This window comes from Tetrao urogallus, assembly GCF_951394365.1.
Source record: "Tetrao urogallus genome assembly, chromosome: 8".
Classification (NCBI taxonomy): Eukaryota; Metazoa; Chordata; class Aves; order Galliformes; family Phasianidae; genus Tetrao; species Tetrao urogallus.
The window spans coordinates 23032164-23053831 of NC_136821.1; the positions used below are offsets into that span (position 1 = coordinate 23032164).

General features: G+C 39.4%; 1 protein-coding gene across 1 annotated transcript in view; it reads left to right on the forward strand.

Moving 5' to 3' along the window:
- Nucleotides 1-15121, forward strand: part of ITPRID2 (ITPR interacting domain containing 2) — a gene marked incomplete at its 3' end in the record, with an annotated part of 38438 nt that extends 23317 nt beyond the window's left edge. Inside the window, exons 10-16 of the mRNA XM_079538948.1 lie at nucleotides 1297-2541; nucleotides 5545-5625; nucleotides 5993-6120; nucleotides 6851-7001; nucleotides 8124-8189; nucleotides 8918-9328; nucleotides 15011-15121. Of these exons, the coding sequence (XP_079395074.1) occupies nucleotides 1297-2541; nucleotides 5545-5625; nucleotides 5993-6120; nucleotides 6851-7001; nucleotides 8124-8189; nucleotides 8918-9328; nucleotides 15011-15121 (2193 nt within the window). The remainder of the gene's footprint in view (nucleotides 1-1296; nucleotides 2542-5544; nucleotides 5626-5992; nucleotides 6121-6850; nucleotides 7002-8123; nucleotides 8190-8917; nucleotides 9329-15010) is intronic.
- Nucleotides 15122-21668: the final 6547 nt, after the last annotated feature.

Genomic DNA, 21668 nt, shown 5'->3' on the forward strand with positions numbered 1-21668 from the left:
CCAATTTTGACATTAAGTGTGGGTATTCAGTAGGGAAGTTTCGTGTTAACAAAGAAATCAGGAAAATTGTCTATCCAAATACTTGAATTTTGCTTGCCTGACTTTGTAGGTAAGCAGTGTGATGGAGCATTAGTTAAGCACACTTGTAGCACATCTAATTTCACCCAAATGCTATAGTCTTCCGTTCTTTTAATGCATTTGACTTGAACACCATCTGAACATATGTAGTATTTAATACAAATTTTAATACAAATTTTAATGCAATGTTAAGTACGTGATGACTTTCATGACTGAAATTATGTTGTAGATTGTGGAGATGGAAGTGTTGCACAATGTGCATCGTAAGTATTTGCTCTAGAATGAGCTAATAGCAGAAAGAACGGTGCAAGTTAGAAATATGAAAAGCATCTCTAAATTACCCAGTTCATCACAGCTATGGCAAATTTTCAAAACTGTACTTTTTACTACATATTCTTATGAAAATGTACTTCTAAATATATCAGCCAACCATGCTGACCTAAGGAATGTGCTTTGCAATCCGTATACCTCTTCTTCTCCTTTCTCATGAGTGCTTTTCCTGTCATTTATTCCCTATTAAACTAGAAGTTCACTTATGCCTATGCTCTGAAAGTGCATCCTTTTGCGATATGGAATTTAAATCATAATTTAGAATGAGAAGGGCAAGGTGTGTTAATAAAGACAGAATAGGGTAAAAGTGCTGGATTCAGTCATCAATGGAGGCTAGCAGACTAGTATTAGATTCCCAGTCTTGAACAATTCCACAACTTAGAACAAGCTGAGCATATCGCAAACTGTTTTTCCTATTCTTGGAATCTCACTACAATCCAAAATTCTCCCCACTTCTTTGTGTGCATTCCCTAATACCATCCTTGGTTTCAATGCTGAGTATGAACCTTTTTGGAAGGGAGATGCCACATACCTCCAGTCTGATAACCCTTTGGCATTGCTATCTAAAACATATACTTTCATTTTACTGCTGCTACATTTATTCTTTTGCAGTAATATTTACTGTCAAATCAAAAAAGAGTGTGAATGGCTTGGCTACTTTTTCTTTTCCCATCCTCCTTTTGGGTGCCGTACTTCAGTATGCTTCTAATCAGTCTGAAACTATGGTTTCTTCATTCTTTAATTTTCACCTGCTGTACCAACTACATTTTTGATTATTTCACCATAATACCAAATGAATATGGACTTAGGCTGTTAGCCTGATTCCTGAGAAGGCAGGAGCTGAGTCTCCAGTTCTTTCTCTCATTTGCTGCCTTGAATCTTTCCTAGGTTCAGGAGTCTTTGCAAGGCATGGGAAGCAGTGCTGACAGCTGTGACAGTGAGACAACTGTGACATCACATAGTGAAGAACAGAAGACACCAATAGCCAAAGAACGGCCATGTTTCAATAAGTTTGAGGAGGAAGAAGAGGAAGAGGAGGAGGAGGATGACGATGAAGAGGATGATGACTCTCAAGTAGAGAAAGGAAGGGTAGAGGCATATTCTGAAAACCTAAGGAAAGACGATAAAAGAAATTGTGATTATGAAGCTGAACAAAATAATGGAGAAGAAAGTAAGTCATCTCATGTATTTAAGATGGTTGGAGGAGAGGGCAGCTCTAAAGATGAAGGTATTTCCAGTGAGCAGAAAGAATTGGAGCTTCTGGAGGAAGGCAGTGATGAAAGCGATCTTGATAATGCCACCACTTTTGAGTTTCCTCAGTACCAAACACATCATATCCTTAAGTCACTGGAGTCTCTGGAAGGTGACAGCTCTTCCCCATCGTCCTTGGACAGGGTTCATGTTGCTTTGCAAAGAGCTCGGATGAGAGTCATCAGTACATCTGACTCAAGGGCTGGGCACTCCTTCTTGAAGTCAAAAGATCTCCTGAGGAAACAAAGACAGTGGTTGGCTGAATCAGGTTATCCTCTAAGGCGATCTCAATCTCTCCCAACTGCATTACTGAATCCAGTGAAAGTGGTGTCCTCTGTGAATGTCCAGTTAACTCCAGGAAAAGAGACTCTGTGTGGTCCTCCTTCTTTCACTTACAAGTACACACACATGGAGGAAGATGAAAAACTGACTTCTGAGGGTGACAAACAGGAAGATAAAGCAGCTACCAGTCAGCCTGTGTGCAAATCCACACTATTCATTGCAACTTCATCCTCTAAAAGAGAAGTGCCCCAGGCTGAGCTCAGGAGACTGTCCGAGGCATCCAGTCCCACCAGGGGACAGAGCTGCCCACTACACACCCCAGCACACATGTCCCAGTCAACGTGCTCCCTGCACTCCCTCCCGGCTGAGTGGCTGGACAGGCCACTCTGTGAGCACATGAGGACACTTAGCACCCACAGTGTCCCGAGTATCTCTGGTTCCTCCCTCAGTGCCTTGCTTTCGCCCTTCAGCTGTCCCTTTTCTCCAAGGCACTCTGGATATTCTCATCGACCTCATGCCATCAATCCACCCTCCACTGTGGAAATGCAGCTTCGCAGAGTCCTACATGACATCAGAAACTCTCTGCAGAACCTCTCACAGGTAAGAGAAAGCAAATGAGCTTCTTATTTTATTTTTATAAAAATAAAATGATAGCCCAAATATTCTTTTATGTAGCATATGAAATTGAAGAAAAAAAAACGAAACAATGCATTGTGCCTGTTAGGTTTGCTACTTCTTTCAGGAGCTTCTTTTTAAAGTGGTCACCAAGTGTCCAGTGCACCGCTACTTTTTTGTATTGAATTTGTTCATGTTGCACTTGATCCAGATCATTAGTTAACTGATTTTTTTTATTTTTTTATGGTTATTCTTACATATGAGGAAGGAGCAGTCTATGCCTCATAAGCAGTTATTTTAAAGCAATAGTCGTTAGCTTTAGATATGAAAATACTTATCGCCTTTAATGGTGCTCTAGCATGTCACTTCTCTTTGATGTACTTTCTTGGATAACAGTTGGATAACTGATAGATTTCTTTTTCATTACAAGTCCTGTGACTTCACTAATGATGTTAATGATGATCATTCATTCAACTTAATGTTTCTGTGCTGGTTTATGTCAGTATTGAGCACGTTCAACTCTGGAGCCAGCAGTGTAATCTTGAGGTTATCAGCCTTTTATTAAGAATTGATTTTGTCACAGTGTGTGGAATTTTAGTGACTGTATGAATCTTCTCAATAGTCAGAGAAGAAACATTTTAGAATGTAAGCGTATATATGTACATAGTTTGGTCCAAAAATAATGCCTCCTATTTTCTTCATGGAAACTGCAACAGATTAAAAAGAACACAATAGCACTGTTTGGTAGAAAAAAATTCTCAGCTGAAAAACACTTTTGCAATATGGCCACCACTGTTGGCTATGCATTTTCAGCAGCAGTGAACAAGAACCTGCATGCTGCGCTCGTAAAAATCTGCATGGCCGTCCGGAATGCAGCTTGTCTTTCACATCACTGTTGCTACTGATGAAAAGCACCACCCACCTCCTCACTGTGCCAACATCTGCTATTTGGTCTCTATAAATGTTCAGCAAGTGTTGATGAATGACATTGGGTTATTTCTTTCCACATGGAGGAATTCAGTGACACATCTTTGCTTCATACATACTTGCATGTCAGACACCATTTTGTCAGATTCTACTGCCGTCTTTCTCATGGCAGCAAAATGTAATGGAATATTGGTGGGAAGGTTCAAGGTCTACTGCCCTATCACCAACAACTGCCTCTTATATCGTGGGCCAACACAATAAAATGGAAGCATTACTTTCAGAGCAGCCCTTGTATATGTATTTTTGCTGGCTTCTGTGATGTCTTCTGCTCTTTTCCTTTTATTAGCAATCGTCTCTGCTCCACCATCTCTATACTGCTATTGTCTGAGGTGGTAATCCAATTTAGGAGCCTGCAAGCTTCTGTGGAGTGGCTCTATGGACAGAGCACTTGCAGACCCTGCCTGTTAATATGTGAATACATGACAATTATGCAGTTGTTGTTTTGTTTTGTTTTTTTTTTTAAACTTCAGTGTCTTCTGTGCCGTTTTTAATCAAGGACAATCATCTGCTTTTCTGCACCCTATTGCTGGTGGTGGGCAGTAGTGGGCTGATTTTAGACCTCCTGTTCTTCTGTTTGTTTTGTCCCTTGTCCAAAACCTGAGGCTAGTCATGCCTGAAGTTTTTTGAGCTGGCCCTGCTCAAAGTAGCCAACAGCATGCCTGGGAGGAAGCAGTTGCAGAACTTAACTTTCTTTATAAAATTCGCTTGCGTGTATAAACTGCAGTCTTGCTGTGTGTAAGGGTAAAGTTGCAGGATGCTAGCTGAATCTGCTGAAAAAGAAAACTATATTACATCCAGATCTCTTGTTCGTGCTGGTTCAATAAAAATAAAGTTCCATTAGCATTAGAGGGCGTAATAACTCCTTGCCCTTCAAGTGATTTGTCTACACCAGTCCCATTCTGGGGGATGTGTTCCTTTTTGGTACTGAGTTTTCTGTGAAAAACTGTTGTTTTCAATACATAGTTTCCTTGTGCTGTTTTTCTCTACAGCCAAAATTGAATTTGTACCACAGTGTACTCAGCTTCTTGTAGAAAAATAGGAGATATTTCAACTACACAATCCTGTGTTTTTGGAAGAGGTAAGGAAGAGTAGATTTGTTCCCAAACAAAGAAAACTGGGAGAGGAAAAACAAAGCATGTCCTTGATGTGATCATGTTTGAACAAAGCTTCTTTGAGTGAATGGACATGCTTCAAATTTTCCATGGTGTGTCAATAGTTCTTTTGAATTCTTTCAGAATTAGATTGGACAAGCCGTCTTTTTCATGTTTGAAAAGGTACACATTTTTGCTGTTTCCCCTGTTCTTTGCTGTGCCACATTTCTATGTGTAACAGCCTCTGTCTTTTATCTGGTTGCTCCAGATGTTGATGCAACATGCAAATAGAAATTCTTCAACAGTCTTGTTCTCATGGGAGATCATTAGCATGCAAGGGTCTTTGGATGTAGGCAATATGGTGAGATTAATAAAAACAAACACAAAATCAGCATATACAAAAAAAACAAAACAAAACAAAAAAAAAAACCAAAAAAACAACTACTGAGTGCGGAGCAAAATCCCAGAGCAAATGACTGTGGTCATCATTGAAAATGGGACAACTTTCATTTACTCAGATCTGTTTTCCATTATGTTCTTTTTGACTTTTTTGTCAGCTAAGGCAGTTGGGACTACTGGATTTTCAGTAGTCTGTACCAGGCATTTTCTGCACCGATGTCTAAGTCAGAGAACTTACCTTTTGTTCCTACTTATTGTATCAAACAGGGTTAATTTTTTTTCCAGCTAAAACTTGTTTGCATTACAGAACTTTGGTGCACACTCTAAGAGTTGGCACTGCCATTTTGCTGAGTTTCCTTTTCCTGCTGCAATGCTGACAATGAGAGCAGAAATCAGAGGCCAGAAAGACTGTGTTTTAACATTGGCTGCTTTTGGACTATTTGAGTATTTGAGAAGATGAGTTCTTGAAGGAGACTGACGCTCCTGTTTCAAATGTTTTTTTTTCCCATAGCATCCAGTGATGAGAGGTCAGGATCTTTCAGCTGCCACTGGTTACACTACTCAGAGATCATCCATTCTACCTCTCTATGAAGTAAGTGACACTTTACACACACTGGCAGTTAGTCAAAATAAAAAAGAAACATCATGTATGTATGTACTGTAGTGTGTGCTATCCTTGGGCAGTTCCCCATCTTCAGAGAGATGATTCTATCCTGCGAACAGTGTCAAAAACAAATCAATCTAAATACATGGAAATACTTTCGTGGATTTGTATGGTACACCTGAAAATGTCTTATTGAATTAATATCTCATGACACGGAATGTCTATGTGCTGAAGTTGCAGAGGTTCCGAGCAAATGTGGTGGTGGACTCCATACTTTATTTTTTTTCCATATAAGGTTGTGGTTGTTTTTTTTTTTTTTTTTTTAATTTCTTTTCTCTATTGTTTTTTTCCTAAGAATACTTTCCAGGAGCTACAAGTGGTAAGGCGAAACCTAAATTTATTCAGAACTCAAATGATGGATTTGGAATTGGCTATGCTACGTCAACAGACAACGGTTTATCAGCACATGACAGAAGAGGAAAGGTAAAATTATATTAAAAAAAAATAAATACTTGGGTACTCATTTATTTCAGAAGAGCAGATCGTCTCGTTAAGAAGAGCAATAAAATCTATGAGTTTCAATTTGAGGAGGGTTGGAACTGAGTTTATGCAAGAAAACCCATGTCTACTCTCATCCTTACACCTCTTCATTCTAGAGTTTGTTTTCCCTGTGTTTCTTCTAATTCCATTTCTTATTAATTGATATTTGTTTCCTCACTTCTGCCGAGTGATTCTACATCTGTGGATTTTAAGGATTATAAGTGTCATAGGATATGTGAGCACAGGATATTTGAGAGGAAAAGTCTTAAGCATTTTCAGCTTGGATTTTTCTCCTTCTCCTCTGTATAGATGTAAATAAATAAATAAAAATAACATCATAGCATTCAGATACTTTTCCAATGTGCAGTGGCCACGCAGCAGGGTACAGATGGCATTCATTATTCTGGCTACGTTTGTTGACCATGCGTTGCAGCAGCTGATGTGGAATAATATTTGAAATTGCTAATTTATTTACTTTAGTTGAATCAGCTCATCACTGACTATAAAGTAAATATAATTTAGATCTGTTGGCCTTCTTCGACCATTCTTTCTGGGTCAAACTGTATCTTCTGCTTGGAAATTCAGAACTGTGTGAGAAGAAATGTGATTACTGCTCTGTTCTGTGATTTGGGTTCTTTGTGCCATTGTTTTTTTCGTAATGGATTTTGTGCAGGTATGAAGCTGATCAGCTGCAGAGTTTGAGAAAGTCTGTCCGCATGGAGCTGCAGGAGTTAGAGATGCAGTTAGAGGAACGTCTGCTTGCATTGGAAGACCAGCTGAGAAGTCTACACATGTCTTCCCCTTACAGACCTCAGACACACATAGTAAGTGTTATTTTTTGCATTGCATGTTTTCTCAGTGTAACATGCATCAGTGTAATGTTAACAACTCTTAAGTGCTAAAATTCTTACTGTGGAATGTCATCTGGGAATCTAATGACAATTTGTGTATTATCGGGTTGTATTTTAATTTTCAGTGTCTTAGGGTGATGAGTGAACAGAGGGATTTTCTTGCTTTTAGTACGTGTCAATACATACTTTTGGGATTTCAGAGTCTGAGATTTCAGGCTTCTTTTGCCAGTGCTTTCTTGTTCTGGTAGGTAGTGCTGTTTTGGTAGGTAGTGCTCATGTCTGAAATCTTCCTGGGATGGTTATGATTTCTTTGGAGTTCTCCTATGCTAACTTACTTGTGAAAAGAGAGCAGTGACAAGAAAAGCACTGTTTCTCTCCCAAGAAACAGTGTGTGCTTCCCTCTAGCTCTGCCTAACCATGGACCAAAAAAACAGGAAAATCCAGTTGTCATCTTCAGGTCTCTTCTTCCATTGCCTTTCGGAGCTCCTTCAGCTGAACACGTGGCTCCCAGCCAGATGGGGAGTCGTTCTGCTTGTATAGACACTCCACTAGCAGCTCAAGAGCAGTGGGGAGTTGCCGGGGGGGAGGTTACTGGTGTCTGTTTATTGGTGGTGTGGCAATATACTTTCTCTTTTTTCACTCAGCAGAAGACTGTTTCTCTTTTTCTGCTGCAATTCTGTCATCAGCCAAACAAAAGAAGCACAAACAGAAAGCGTCATGTGTTTTTTATGGATCTCATTCCTCTTTCTTAGCCAGTCTTCTTCTGTAGAAGGAACACAGGCCACATCTTCCTCTTCAATATTTTGTCATGGGAAAAGAAAAAATTGAAACCCAAGAACAGGAAAATATGGCATTACTGCGAGTCCAAGCCAAACTTGCATTCTTTGAACCATATAATATCTTATTTGTAAACCCTTTTATAGAAGAGGGCCAGCTTTAAAAATGACTGAAATAAATTTTCACCAACCAGCTTTGCTTCCTGGTTCCAAGTTTCTGCTGTTACAGAAAGTAGTCTGAGACATGGCATGTTTATATATTAGATTACAGCAGCTCTGCAAAAAATCCCCAGTGTATTAACCTGGCTTAATTTTTTAGGGTATGTATGGCAGCAGAAGTGCTGATAACCTATCGTGCCCTTCTCCACTGAATGTCATTGAACCAGTAAGTAGTGCTGTATGCTTTATTAAGAAAACCAAGAAATTAATACTTTTCTGGTTGTGTTTCAAATGTTTTTTTAATATCTTTTTTTAAAAAAGTCACAAGAGATTAACTTGAGACATAGCCCTGGAAATAATCATTTGAGTATTTCTCTAAAGAACAGTTGCATTTTCCTTAAGAGTTAATCATAGCTGTAAGAGGTGTGAAGTATTATTTGTTTTTAAGAGGAATATGAGGAAGTGAGATGTTTGTATTTAGTTGGCATAATGTCTTTGTGGTGAATTTTCTAGGGAAAATTTTATTTTTCTGTGAAGGTTATGCTAGGAGTCCAGAGTAAGCCCCTGAACCATTGAAAACAAGCAGTTCAGAGACTGCAGAGGGAGTGGGAAAAAAAAAGAACAAACTTGAATTGTTTTAGTAAAGAAAAACAAAATCAAGCCTTTACGTGTGCCTCTGTCAGTGGCCCTGGCAGGATGTATCCATATTGCAAAAGTCAGTGGCTTGGGGAACTGCCACAGTTCTTATTTATGTTGGCTTTCAAAAATGCCCATTCCTTTTTATGATCCTCTTTGTTGCAGTCGTAAAGTCAAAGCATATATTTATTTTATAGCCATATTTGTTACATGGAGGGAATGAGTAAGTGATTGAATAAATAACAAGAAAGCATAGCTATGTCTGTATGTGACTTTTTTATGTGCTTATTCAGGACTGTTTCTTTTCTCAATCCTTAGGTCTCTGAACTTATGCGAGAGCAATCATTTCTGAAGTCTGAACTGGGTTTAGGACTGGGAGATCTTGGACTGGAAAATCTACCAGCCGAGGGTACGGAGTCTGTATTCTCCCATGGAAACTCTGATTCCTCCTCAGTGTGCTCCACTGCAAGTAGAAAAGCTGGTGTTGGATCCTCTGAGCTGACAGGAAAGTCTAAGAGTCAAAGCAAGAAGTTATACAGAGCTTCTGTTGCCTTAACACCAACTCCCCCAGTGAGAGCAGGCACTGGACAGCAGGTGGAAAGCTCTGAGGAGTTGGCAGACTCCAAGCCAGAGATGGAGCACAAGCTAGAGAGAGTCACTCTGGTGCCTTCGTTTGATGAAATCCACAAAAGCGTGGAGCAGGAAGAGCTGCAGCAAGTCATACGGGAGGTGAGGAGAGAAGGGTTGAGATCTAAAATGTTTGAATGGCGTTTACTGAAAATTAAAGACAAACTGTGTAATTTGTTGCCACTGGACATTTCTATTCATTTGCCAGCCAAGGCTCCATATTCTTCCTGTCCTGTTTTTAAAGACTTGGAGCTTATCTTAAGGTATCTGTGCCACAATTCTATTCTCAGGTAAAGCAGTAGAATTTTTTTCAATAACAGTGGTTTGTGTGTAAATGAAGAGCAAGTTGCTATTATAAATCCAGGCAAGAAAAAATTTACCATCTCTACTACTTGGGTTAGTATCAGTATTTCAGATTCCCAAGTGAAAATTTCTGTTTTGTTTGCCTGCTAAAATGCCAGTTTGGATTTAATTTGATTGATGAAATACTGTTTCTTAAAACTCTGTAGTAAATGTTAAAACTACTTTCCCAGTCCCTCTATACCAAACCACTAATGACAGCAGGAGTGTAAGTGAAACAGGCTGAACTGAGATGAAAAATTATTTCAGATATTGACTGATGTTTTTCAGGTGCTGTTGGACCAGTTTTGTTGGCAGTCAATGAAAGAGGAGGGTGCTTGGGTGTTTCTCTTGTGGGCCAGGTTAATAAACAGTACTAAAATTGCATGCATTGTTTGCCAGTGGCACGACTAAAAGCCTTACGGCGAGTAGTGTAAATGGGGGGGAAAAAAAGCAAGAGACTTTTTATCAAAAACAATGCCCATGAGAAAGGTCTTTCTCTGCTGTGAGTGCAGAAATAGGAATTGAGGACTTATGACTTCTAGTCCTGTTCCTTCACTGAAGAATGGTCACTTAGCCTTTAGCTAGGGGTCCCTAGAGTCTTAGCTTTTAGCATATCCCTTGAAGCTTTGGTATGGTGCTGTTATAAAACCCTGTGAAAGAAAACAGATGTCTGTACTCAGGAATATACAACAGGCCAGGTTGTAATGCAGAGATACCACCCAGGTCTGCTTGCGTTTAGACTGTGAATAACTGAAACCAGCTTTGTCTTTAAAACAGATGAGAGACAGGCTTATCCTGCAATAAAGCAGGAGCTTCAGTCCCAGAGGGATTATTTGCCACTCCTTCCACCCTCGTACAAAAAAAAGGCAGAGTATACTAGACCATGAGGAATCCTTTTCCTCATTGTGTGACCGCAAGACTCTACAGTGTCTTGTTTTTGCAAAGTGGATGACTTGCTGTAGGCTTTACTATGTGTAGGCACTTAACACTTGCACTGTGAGGTCTGTGAAGCAGAAGTACATTACTAAGGAATGTTCAGAGTGAAGATGGTGGCTGGAAGTATAACTTGTTTAGCTTTGGATAACTCCATAATTAATCAGAGTTCAGACTGCAAAGAAGAATGCTCAGACAAGTATTAACAGTGAGAAAACTGCTGGTGTTTGGCAGTGAGGTGGAAACCTGCTTTCAGTAAGTTACCTCATAATGTTGAGTAGTACCTTTTGCCATTGGTGTCAGTGGGATGAATTAGGGACAGTGGCATTTTCCTGCAGAGGGACGGATACTGCAGTCAGCTCCTGGTCCCCTACCACTGGGCGTATGACATCATCGTTACTGTGCTCAGCATTAGGAACTGAACACCTCCTGGCCTCATCCTTACAGTGGAGCTTGTGATGCTGTAGTTTTACACTCCTGCTTTGACCCCTTCCAAACTCTTGCTGACATCTTCCCTGAAGTAATCATTTTGGAAGAAGTCTTGGGAAAGGCCTTGTTTGTCATAATATTCCCCAAGTTCCCAAATTTTCTTTCTGGTCCACTTGCTTTCCTTTTACCCCTTTTTGAAGTGATTTCTTGTCTAATGTTCAGAGTAGACTTGGCATGAGGTGCTTGTCTTGCCTTGCACTTTGATGCTGATTCTGAACTGAACCTAGGATGTTTTATTCGTATCATGTCCAGCCCTTCTATATAAAAACCTGCATTTCACAAGTTGCAGTGAGGTGCTGCTGAAGGAGGAATGGATAGGAAAGAGAGCTATAATCCAAATGTATTATAAGTGCAGCAAAGACATTAAGGGGAGCTAGAGTCAAAGTGTGGTTATTTCAGCTGATGCTTACTCTGAGATTATCGTGTGGAAGTTCCTTTTTAATGTAATTGGTAACAAACAGAGGTGCAGACTCTTTGCATAGAGATTGTACTTCTGATTTCATGGTGCTGAGGACTTCATAATGCTGAAAGCATCTGTGCTGAAACTGAGAGACTAGTATTCAGATATGAGTAGTCAGCAAATAACTGAGCTTGACACACTATGTAAATGTTTGAGCACACTGAGAGATTGTTTTTCAGTTTAGCTTTGTTGGCAGCCTGTTTCAGTTCATCTCTGATTCTGAACCTAGATTTTTCATTGCTTCGTAACTCGTAGTTTTTGCAGAGCCAAAAACTATTAAATACTGATCAGTGAAATCTTTTGTACTTCATTAGAGCTAAAGCATAAATTGAAATGTCTTCCTTAAGTAGCTCTATTGTTAGCAAAGGAATTCCAGTTTTGTTGTCAAAAGAAAGAAGTCTGTCAGAAGGCATTCTTGTTACATGCACTCACAAATGTTAAACCATTTCTTATTCCTCCCATTCTCTGTAGCTGTGTGACCCCATGCTGGGGAAAGAGAAGGCAGGCAGTGTTGCAGAATATGCCTGGGTGGTTGTAATATATGTGAGCTTTGACCTGCAACTATTTGCTGGCATTAATAAAAACCTTGATGTTAACTTTTAGCATTAATGAACAAGGTCCCTCTGAAAAGCATTTCACACTGTGAAATGTTAAATGCCAAACAGCAGCCTGCTTGTTTTGTTGAAAATTCAGCCTGACTTCCACTAAGTCATCATCACATGAGGTGCTTACTATGTGGCATGCAGGTCACAGTGTGGCTAGGAGCAAAACCAGGCTCTCTCACCCCATCCTTTTGCAGTTTAGAAGATGTGATAGCTTTAAAAGCTTTCTGTTTAACAATAACGTAGTCATTTTTGCTGATGATCTCAGTTATAAGTGACGCTTAATAAAGTGATTCTTTAAAAATTGTATAATTTTCCTATCAGTGTTTGGGAAGTTGTACTAGGTCTTTACAGACAATTTGAGAATCTTCCCTTTTTCATTTCCATTCAATGCTACATCAGCCTTAATGTTGATCAAAAAATGTAAATGTCTATTTGGTTGTTCTTTGTTCCTGTTTGACTCCTCATCGTATTACTACAAGCATGCAAACTTGTCAGCGCTGCCATGAAGTAGTGGCACAAGGAGAAAACTGAGTAGAAAATAGTTCTAGAATACATAGATCAAGAATAAGAGGATTCTGAAAAGCCTTATTGCATTTTACATCAGTGACTGAAGATCTATCTCCAAAATTGCCACTGACGTACATTTCGCTTCCAGAGAATTAATTATAAGCAGTAGCATAAGATCATAGTAATGGCAATTCTTTCACAGCAAGAAAAGTTTACTGGTTTACTCTGGTACTATAAATGTGGAACTCTGTTATTAATACAAAATTAAATATTAGTGTTGAATTAATGTAGTGTATGTACTGTAAATGAGCGGGTTTTCTCCTATTTCAAATGATCAACTTTTCATTCATCTGCTAAAAATACGGCTGGTGTGCTCATTGACTGCCTTCTGTCCTTTGTACAGAGGAAGCCTTGGCAGAGCGCTGTGTCCTGTGCACCTTGCCCTAAATTGCTTGTAAGGAAGAAGACAAATATTGGCAATTGTCATGACAGGCACATGGGACTGACTCAGTGCAAGAATCGATATAATGTCACGCAGGAATGACCTTGGGTCTCAAAAGGAGCAGTGAAAAGCAGAAGCAGAGTGTGGTGACCTTGTCTGAGGAGGGAGGTGAGAGGCGGAGGGCTCAAGTGATTCATCAAGGTTGAGTGAGAAGTCATTGGAAGAGTTAAGAGCAGAGCAGGAGCTGCTTCCCTTCCAGCCTCTGCTTCATCACGAGACTGTCTGTCATGCTAGACCATTTACTTGCTAATTTGGGAAGCTTTTATTCGCTTATTCTGGAAAGTGATGTTTATTTCTGTCTATCCGGTGAGAGGAGAGCATAGAATGCCAGCTTTTAGTGTCCTTGGAGACCCAGCCCTGTGATGCTGAAGCAGAACAGAGAGGTGAACAGAGTTTTGTGGCCGACACTTGTTGGATAGCTGGGCTGTTGTGTTCTGTGGGCTCTTAAAACCTACTCCACCTGCTGCAGCTGGTAGTTCTGTACGGTGTGTTTCTTTCTACGAGTTTCCAGGTCTGGGAGGCACTTACTGAATTGACAGTGGTCCTAAAGCTTTACGCATGTGTGTGCGTGTGTTGGCATAGATATCATCAGGAATTGTGGCTGTCTGTAAAACAGGCCCTGTTGAACACTGGCTTTTTTGTCAGCTAAATTCAAGCAGTTCAGCTTTAAACCTGTTTCAAAGCAATATTGCAGCGTCTGAGTTTCAGCTTGATGCAAAGTAGTAGTGAAATGAGGAACGTTGCCACTAATGGTTTAAAGATTGAATTGCTTGCCAATGAGGACCAAGGATAAATAACCCATTGCTAATTCTGCTGCCACCCTTCTGACGTTGTTGCTTAATCCTTTTGACGCACCAGGAAAAAGGGAGGCTTACAAGAATAATTGCAAGATGTTCACAGAGATGGTAAGAGCTACGCAAACATGGCAAGGCCTTTGTGAAGGCTAGATCTGAGTAAATATTATTCCTCTGGTGTTGGTGAGGCATCAGAACATGAAGGGATTTTGTTACTAGTAAAACCAGGATTAGAAATTTGGGCTTCTACTACTTTTTTTTTTTTTTTTTTTTTTTTTTTTTTTTTTTTTTTTTGCACTGAGTCTCCCATTCATTACAGCTCCTGAAGCACTTGAAAGCTACATCTGAAGTGACACTGGTATTTTCTTTACAGATGGTACTTCTTTAGAGATCACTTATTCGTGCCAAGAAATTATTTGCCTTTCATGATAAGGAAAAGAATACAGCATTGCCTAGCTAGGCTGGTTAGTGCTTATGTGACTGACCCTGGCTGCCAAGCTCTCACCTGTCTACATTTTCCCACTGTCTTCCTCCTCACCTGTCCCCATAACCACATCTCTCTTTTTGGTACTTCCTAAAATCAAGACCATCCAAAACTGAGTGGATGATCAAGATATTTTTATTTTTGCTGCCACAAGTGTGATTAAGATTAGCCTCCTCTTCATTTTTGTGAGGACTACAACCTAACTTCACTGACTCGGGCCTTTCTTGCTGTGTAATGTTTCTGTGAGGTAAATTGATTCTGCTTCCTTTTCAAGAGTTAATTCATGTTTAAAAAAAAAAAAAAAGCCAGTATATTGCATGCTTTTAGTGTGTATATCCCATAATGCTATTTTCAGAACTTTGCATAGTTGAAATACATTTTTCTTAACATAAAAAAAAAAAAAAACTCTGAATGGAAAGCACAAGTGTATTTACCATCTAGAAAAATAAAGCTACTTTGCTTTTATATGATTTTCAACAGCTTTGAAATTGCTAACAATTATTTTTCCAAGGGGAGCCCTCTTATTTCATTTGCATTTTTTAAAAATTGACTTCTTGGTGTTACATATTTTCACATGTTGATAATGTCAAGCATGTCTGCAGTATCAGTTTGTTTTATCTGTCAGTTACGGAGCTTACTGACCTGAAAAATTCCTCTATCCCTTTCAGATCAAGGAATCTATTGTTGGTGAAATAAGACGAGAAATAGTAAGTGGATTGTTAGCAGCTGTATCGCCGCAAAGCAGATCCACAACTGCAAAGCAAGATACCCAGCTGTGAGATGGGTACTACAGGTAATCTGTGAATTTGCTAGAACCATTCAGTAATTCATTGAATACCTTTTTTCTTACCTTGTGAAATATCACTGTGAACTTAAGTCTTGCTTTGTTTCTATTTTCCCTCTCAAATAGATGTGCTCAGTGCTGAAGTTTATTAAATAACAGGGATGTTGATAATCCTGGACAGCTTTAGAAAGTTTGGTTTGTAGTTTGATCTACTATCAGCATTCATGTAGTGGTCTAGTATTTTTGTTGTCGTTGTTTTTTGTGTCCTCCATGATGACTTTGAGCTCAAGGAGGAAAGGTTTAGATTAGATGGTGGGGGAAGTTCTATATAGAGAGAATGGTGAGGTGCTGGCACAAGCTGCCCAGAGAGGCGGTGGATGCTCCGTCCCTGGAGGTGCTCAAGACTAGGTTGGATGGAGCCCTGGGCAGCCTGGTCTAGTGCCAGATCCTGCCAGTTGGTGGCCCTGCCTCTGGCAGTGGGTTGGAAATTTGGTGATCCTTGAGGTCCCTTCCAAACCAAGCCATTACTTATGATTCACTTGTGAATACATCATGTGAGAAGATTTGTTATTTGCCTGCCACAGACATGATCAAAATGCATACTCAAGCATAGCAAGCAAAAATCTAATTTAGATATTGATCTAATTTAGATATTTATCTTGCTTTTCTTTTCTGTAAGGTTGGCTGTGGAATTCTGCTTTGGGCAGCATACACTGGTGAAGTGTCAAGTTGGTTTTGCTTCAGGAGATGTTAAAGCTGCTGAGATAGGCTACTGTGTTCAACGCTGGGTTCTGTGATGTGTGCCTGTGTGCCTTTCCTTGAGTTCGCATATAAAGACTTAGACACTTTAACTCATTTATTACTTTCCATAAAGCATCAATGAAACTGTGGCTCTCTGAGAGGTTGTGTATTTATTTGTATTTCCCTGTTGTAAATTTTTATGTTGCTAATTTCTTATAGCGATGTATCACGAAACTTGAAAATTTTCAGGCTTAACCAATTTATAAATAACATGCTCACATTCAGCTTATCTTAAAAAAAAAATCACAGAAAACCACCATCAACAATAAAAAAAAAAACCAAACACTGACCTCTATGAGGTATTTATTGTGCAATAACTGATACACTTTGAGAGCTTGAAACAACCAATAATTGTTTCCACTGCTGTTACTTAGTGCCACTTCAAAAGAAGGAAAATTTCCTGTTGTAAAAATTGCTGTTAATTCTTGGAGCGGTTACTATTAGCAGAGTGGTTGAACGACATGAGGTTACTTAAAACTACTTAAAGTTCTGACACTGAAAGCCTTATCTTTATGTAAAAGACAATTTTTTTTGTTTTTAAACTAATTTTATTTGCTTCCTTACTGTTTGCCCATCTTGTAGAAAGGTGCCTTATTTTAAGCATTGCTTTTTTGTCTTTGTGTTGACTGCTCTCAGTCAATCCAAGAAGTTCTCTTCTGCTTTGTATTAACAAAATGCAATAAAAAATACTGATATTCTGAAAGCAATTAGGATGTGCAACTTGTAATGGATGAGTGACCTTGCTTGTATTTTGGGGAAAATGGAAAAAGATTTGTTTCCTTCCCTGTCCCTCTAAGATTCTATTTTCAGTTAGCCTAGTGAACATGTGTTTGTTCCAGTGGAAAAGATTGGAAGTTGTTGGAGGTTTTATGTGGTCAGATGGACATTTAGTGGATATGTAATATCCCATTGTGCTGTGCTAGGAATGTCTTCATTCCTTCGCCACTTCCAGCAACTAACTCTTTATACTGTGTCAAGGTCTTTAATCAATAATAGTTTCAAATGTAACAATATTATATGATAAAGTTTGATTTTTAATTGTCTTAGGAAAACACCCAAGGGCTGATTTCTTTAAAAAACAAACAACAACAAAAAAAACCAACAGCAACAAAAAAAACACAACAAAAACATGTATATTAAACCAATAAAATATTTATTTTGCCTATAATCTGTGTCAGTGTTTTTCTGTAATTTATTGTGCATGTATTAGAACATTTTGGTTCATGTCTTTCATGGATGAATCAATTTCAATGAAATTGGCCAAAGGAAGATACCGATGAGAGAGAAGAAACAGGAGCCCCAGTCAGAAATGAGTAATGCAAGACGCAGCTTGCAATGCCAAACATTGTACCTAAACTTCGGGTAAGTTTCTCTTTTGGTGGAACTTCTTCAATAGAGAACAAAACTCAAACTGATAAAAAGTGGATGATGATGTGAAATAACTGCTGGCTTTGGTCCATTACAACACTTTTTTCTGAATTAACATGACAGTGTCAAAATGATGTCATTTGGTTTTCAGGAAAACAAGAAACAGATCATTTTTGCACGGTGCTTGTTTGATATTTCAACGTGAGTGTAGATGTGATAGTAATTCTTTATATTCATGCTATAGAATGAAAGTGGTCGGAATTGTCAGAAGAGAAATTGTAACGATGAGATCAATACCTTATTTTCTTTCTTCAAAAAAAAAAAAAATAGATTGCTACTTCCAAATAAGTTGTATATCTTTCAGTTCTAGGTACAGACTTGAGACTACTATATACAGAAACATCCCTTCTCTCTCTCTTTTTTTAAAGTAGTGTAAAACAGGAAAGCCTGGACAATGGTTAAGTGATTAAATTATAGCAATGAGAAGACATCATGGCAGAAAGCAAGAATGGTCTGAGCAGGTGAGTGGCTATTCAGCCCACTGTGCTACAGATACCGACTTGCACAGTATAGTTTTTTGTAAATATTTGGAAGTATTTATATAATTGCATAGAATCTCTTTTTTTCTCTATCTTTAATTAATTATTTGCTACAACTCATTAGGGAGTTCTGGAGTCAACTTTTAAAGAAAGCAACTACAGAAATTTCACTTTTCTGTGTTTGTCTTTAGTTTTAGATCTTCTTTTAAAATTATTAAGGCAAGAGAAGTTGTGTTGAAGGATGATGTTCCATGTTAATGTCCTGTTCACAGATCAAATGAAGCTTAGGCTGCAATTAATTTTAGAAGTATTTTTTAAAGATGTACTTAATTAAGTATTGTTATTATTGGAGGTGTTGCAGGAAATTTTATACGTAGGCATGTTTTCACACTGACATAAGCAATGGAAAGAAATGTTAGCAGCACAGGCTCATGTAAAGTTTGGAGTCCAATCACAGTTTACAAAATAGGAGCAACCGTAGCAAATGAAACTCAAAGTCTGGCCTGTCCATGTCTTCACTCCCACAGTGACCAACATCAAAAGTTTGGGAAGAACTGAGCCTGAGGAGGTGTGAGGAGTGTTTCTGCCCTTCCTGCTATTAGCAGTCAGTGGCTCTGGATTTCCTGGCCAGTGGTGGTATCCCTGATGGATTTCTTTTCCACTAATTGCTTTTTCTGGTGCATGTGTAGTTTTGGTGTCTGCAGCATCCTGTGGTGGTGAGCTCCACAGTTTAAGCTCAACTTGTATGGAGAAATGATTGTTATGTGAGCCAAGCCCTTAATAATTCCACTCGCTGCCTTCTGGCTCTGCTGCTATTTCAGGCCCTGTGGGGCTGCACCCCATTGGAAAAGGCATCATTCACATTCATCTTTGATTCCTAGCTTGTCCCTATTCATGGAGTTGCTCTGTTCCTCCTGCTCCTGATGCGTCACACGTGATGGTTCCCCAGCTCCTGGGATTTGTCCCAGCTGGACGTCCCTGGGTGATGCAGGTGCTGCCATGTGGGTGCTGCAGACATCACCTCCAAGGGTCACTGTGACTTCTCTACATCTAACATGTCCTCTGAGGTGGAGAAGGTGAGAAAGAACCAAAATATTAAGTATATCGAACTCAAAAATCAGAATTTTAAAAATATGTTGTGAATTTGTCATACTCAGTGAGATTTTATAGCTCAGCTGATGACTTTCTGTTGTCATTACAGCAGCCTGTGTTTGTACACTGAGTTTTCTAACCCGGGCTCTGAAGCTGTAAGAGCTCGTTTCCTGTTCAGCTTCCCTGTCATCTATATTTTAACTTTTGTTTAAAAATATTATGGTAGAAACTCAGTTTTATATCTCAGTTGTTTAGTTCGATGTTAGTAAATTTTTGCATCAGACTTAATATGGAAAGCAGCTAATGTAATTTTGTTGTAACATCTATGCAAGCTGTCCGCAGTAGTTCTGTTTATTGAAAAATGTTAAGTTTACTTTCTCCTTGATAAGGAAGTGAACTCTGACATGACTTCCTCCTGAAATTCCTCTGTAAACCCATTACCAGAATGTTAGTCTCTGCACTATTGAACTACGGTCTGTATTCGATATAGATCTTCAGACTTTCTAAACAGGTTATGTCCGTACCATTAATGCAGCCTGTTTCCTGTGCTTGGGATGTGCTGATTCAATGAACAGCAGTACTTACCAGTAAATGTTTGTACATTACTTGATAGTTGGGAGAGTAGTGAGCCCTAGTGGAAGGCATCAGTTTTTACCTCCTCAAGGTAGCTTTAAACTGATACTGATTACAGTCACACTGCTAAGGAGTGATTACCTCAAGTAGAGAGAAAATATGAACAAAATTAACTGTGTTTTTTACTTACGTGAACTCATGTATGCCATTAGTGTTGACCAAAGCCTGGTGTTTGATGGATGAGTAATGGCAATGGGAAATCCGCATTAAACTGTTAGTAGGCCAATAGCTCTTTTTGTTCTTCATCCTGACCTGCCTGCAGCATCACTTGCTGCTCACAAGGTAGATGTGATATATGCATTTTCTGCATATGAATATCAAACAGTTTCCAGTTGTTGAGTGAGAGCAATTCTGGCAGCAACACCTGCATTTAAATGTTTGAAAGGGAAATTTCAGAGCCCTTTTCAGTATGCTAGTGTTTATTATTGGAAGACTTGCGTCTGATTTTAGTGGGTTGACTTCAGAGGCAGCTCCAGGTCTTGCTCCGCTCCAGGCCGGTGCTGTGGTAGTCCTTGATCACAGCAGAGAAGCTGAGGCAGATTGCCGACACAGCCAAAATTGTATAGTGTGTGGGACAGAGCCCACCAAGTTTCCCTCCCAGCAGCCTGAGCCCTTGGCTGTGAAGGTCCCTCCTTACACAGTAGGGAAAATAGACAGGAGCTGTGAGTGCTTTGATAGCTTGTCATGAAGGCGGGGTATGTTAAAACGTAGTGATTCATAACAGGACCTAGTGAATGATACAGAAAGGAAAGATTATGGACAGTTATTTTTTATTTTCCATGGTAGTTTTAGCTGAATCATGAAGGAATTAAAAACATTGTGGAGAGTGCACTAAAAACAGAAGATGAGCTAAAAGGATTTGGCAGCACTTAAATGCATTTCAGCTCTTCCCCAGACTGTGATGCAGTCTATAGAAAATGCAAGCACATTTTGCCTGGAGACCATGCTGTAATTAGGTGTAAGAGTGAGCTGACGTGGTAATCCTGAAATGGTATATCTGACTGCTCTCTAAAATATGCCTCTTCTACTATTCTGAAAATACTTTTATTGGTGTAGTGAGGCTGTCTGTGCAGCCAGCTCCCAAGCAGTGCAGTGAAAAGAGCGGCTGACGCTGGCACCTCCATGTGTACCATAGGCCTCTCCCTGCCAAACCTGGCACTCTTTTAAGGCCCCGTCCCTCTGTCCTGTCCTGCCCTTGCTGTCTGGCTCTCCCCTGAGCCTGCCAAGGAGTATGTTTGTTGGTTTGTTTCTTCATACAGCTATTGAGCTTGTTTCTCACACACTAGTGCTAGCAACAGCTTTGGGATGTGATTTCTTTACACAGGAGCATCCTGCAGTCAAGAGCTGGAATACACCTCTGTCAGCATTTCAGTCATTTAACATTACAACATTCTTTTCACAGTCTGAATGGTGTTTTTTTTTAATCTGATTTTATCATTAACATAAGAACTTGTCTTTGTGATGTAATAGTGCAATTGCACTGTCATTGTAGCGTTATTTAATACACCGAGTTTCAGAGACATCTACAGTAGGTGTATTTAAGGCAAAGAATCACCTGGGTTTGAAGCTGTCGTTGAAATTAGTGGCATGTCTGCTCGTGAGGGACTCGGACAATTAGACCATCCTGAAAAACTTCCCCAACTCTTTTCCTTGGTGAAAGCTGCCTGTGTTTCTCTTCCTCCACCATCAGCTCTTAGCTGCAGAACTGCTGTATTTGCCTTCTGTCACTTATTGTTTATCTTGGCAGTCTATGGAACAAATTGTGATTGGTCTGTGTAGGAGCAGTGAAGGCTTAAGAAGGCTTAATCTTATGAAATACTGAGTGTTACTGTTTTGTGCATTTTTTTTTTTTTTTTTTTTTTTTTTTTTTTGTACTGGTAAACAGAACTGAACGTTTTGCCGTAACACTATAAATATTGCAAAATTAGCCGAGAGAGCCCAGGATAACCTGATCTCAGGTCCTTCCTCAAGTACCAGCTGGGAACAGGTATATGCGGAAATCCCCTCCAACCAAGACTGTTCTGTGGTTCTACAATTCTGTTAATGCACATAAACTATCACAAGAAGTCTAATGGCAAAAGTGTCAGCAAAAAAAAAAAAGTGGCACAC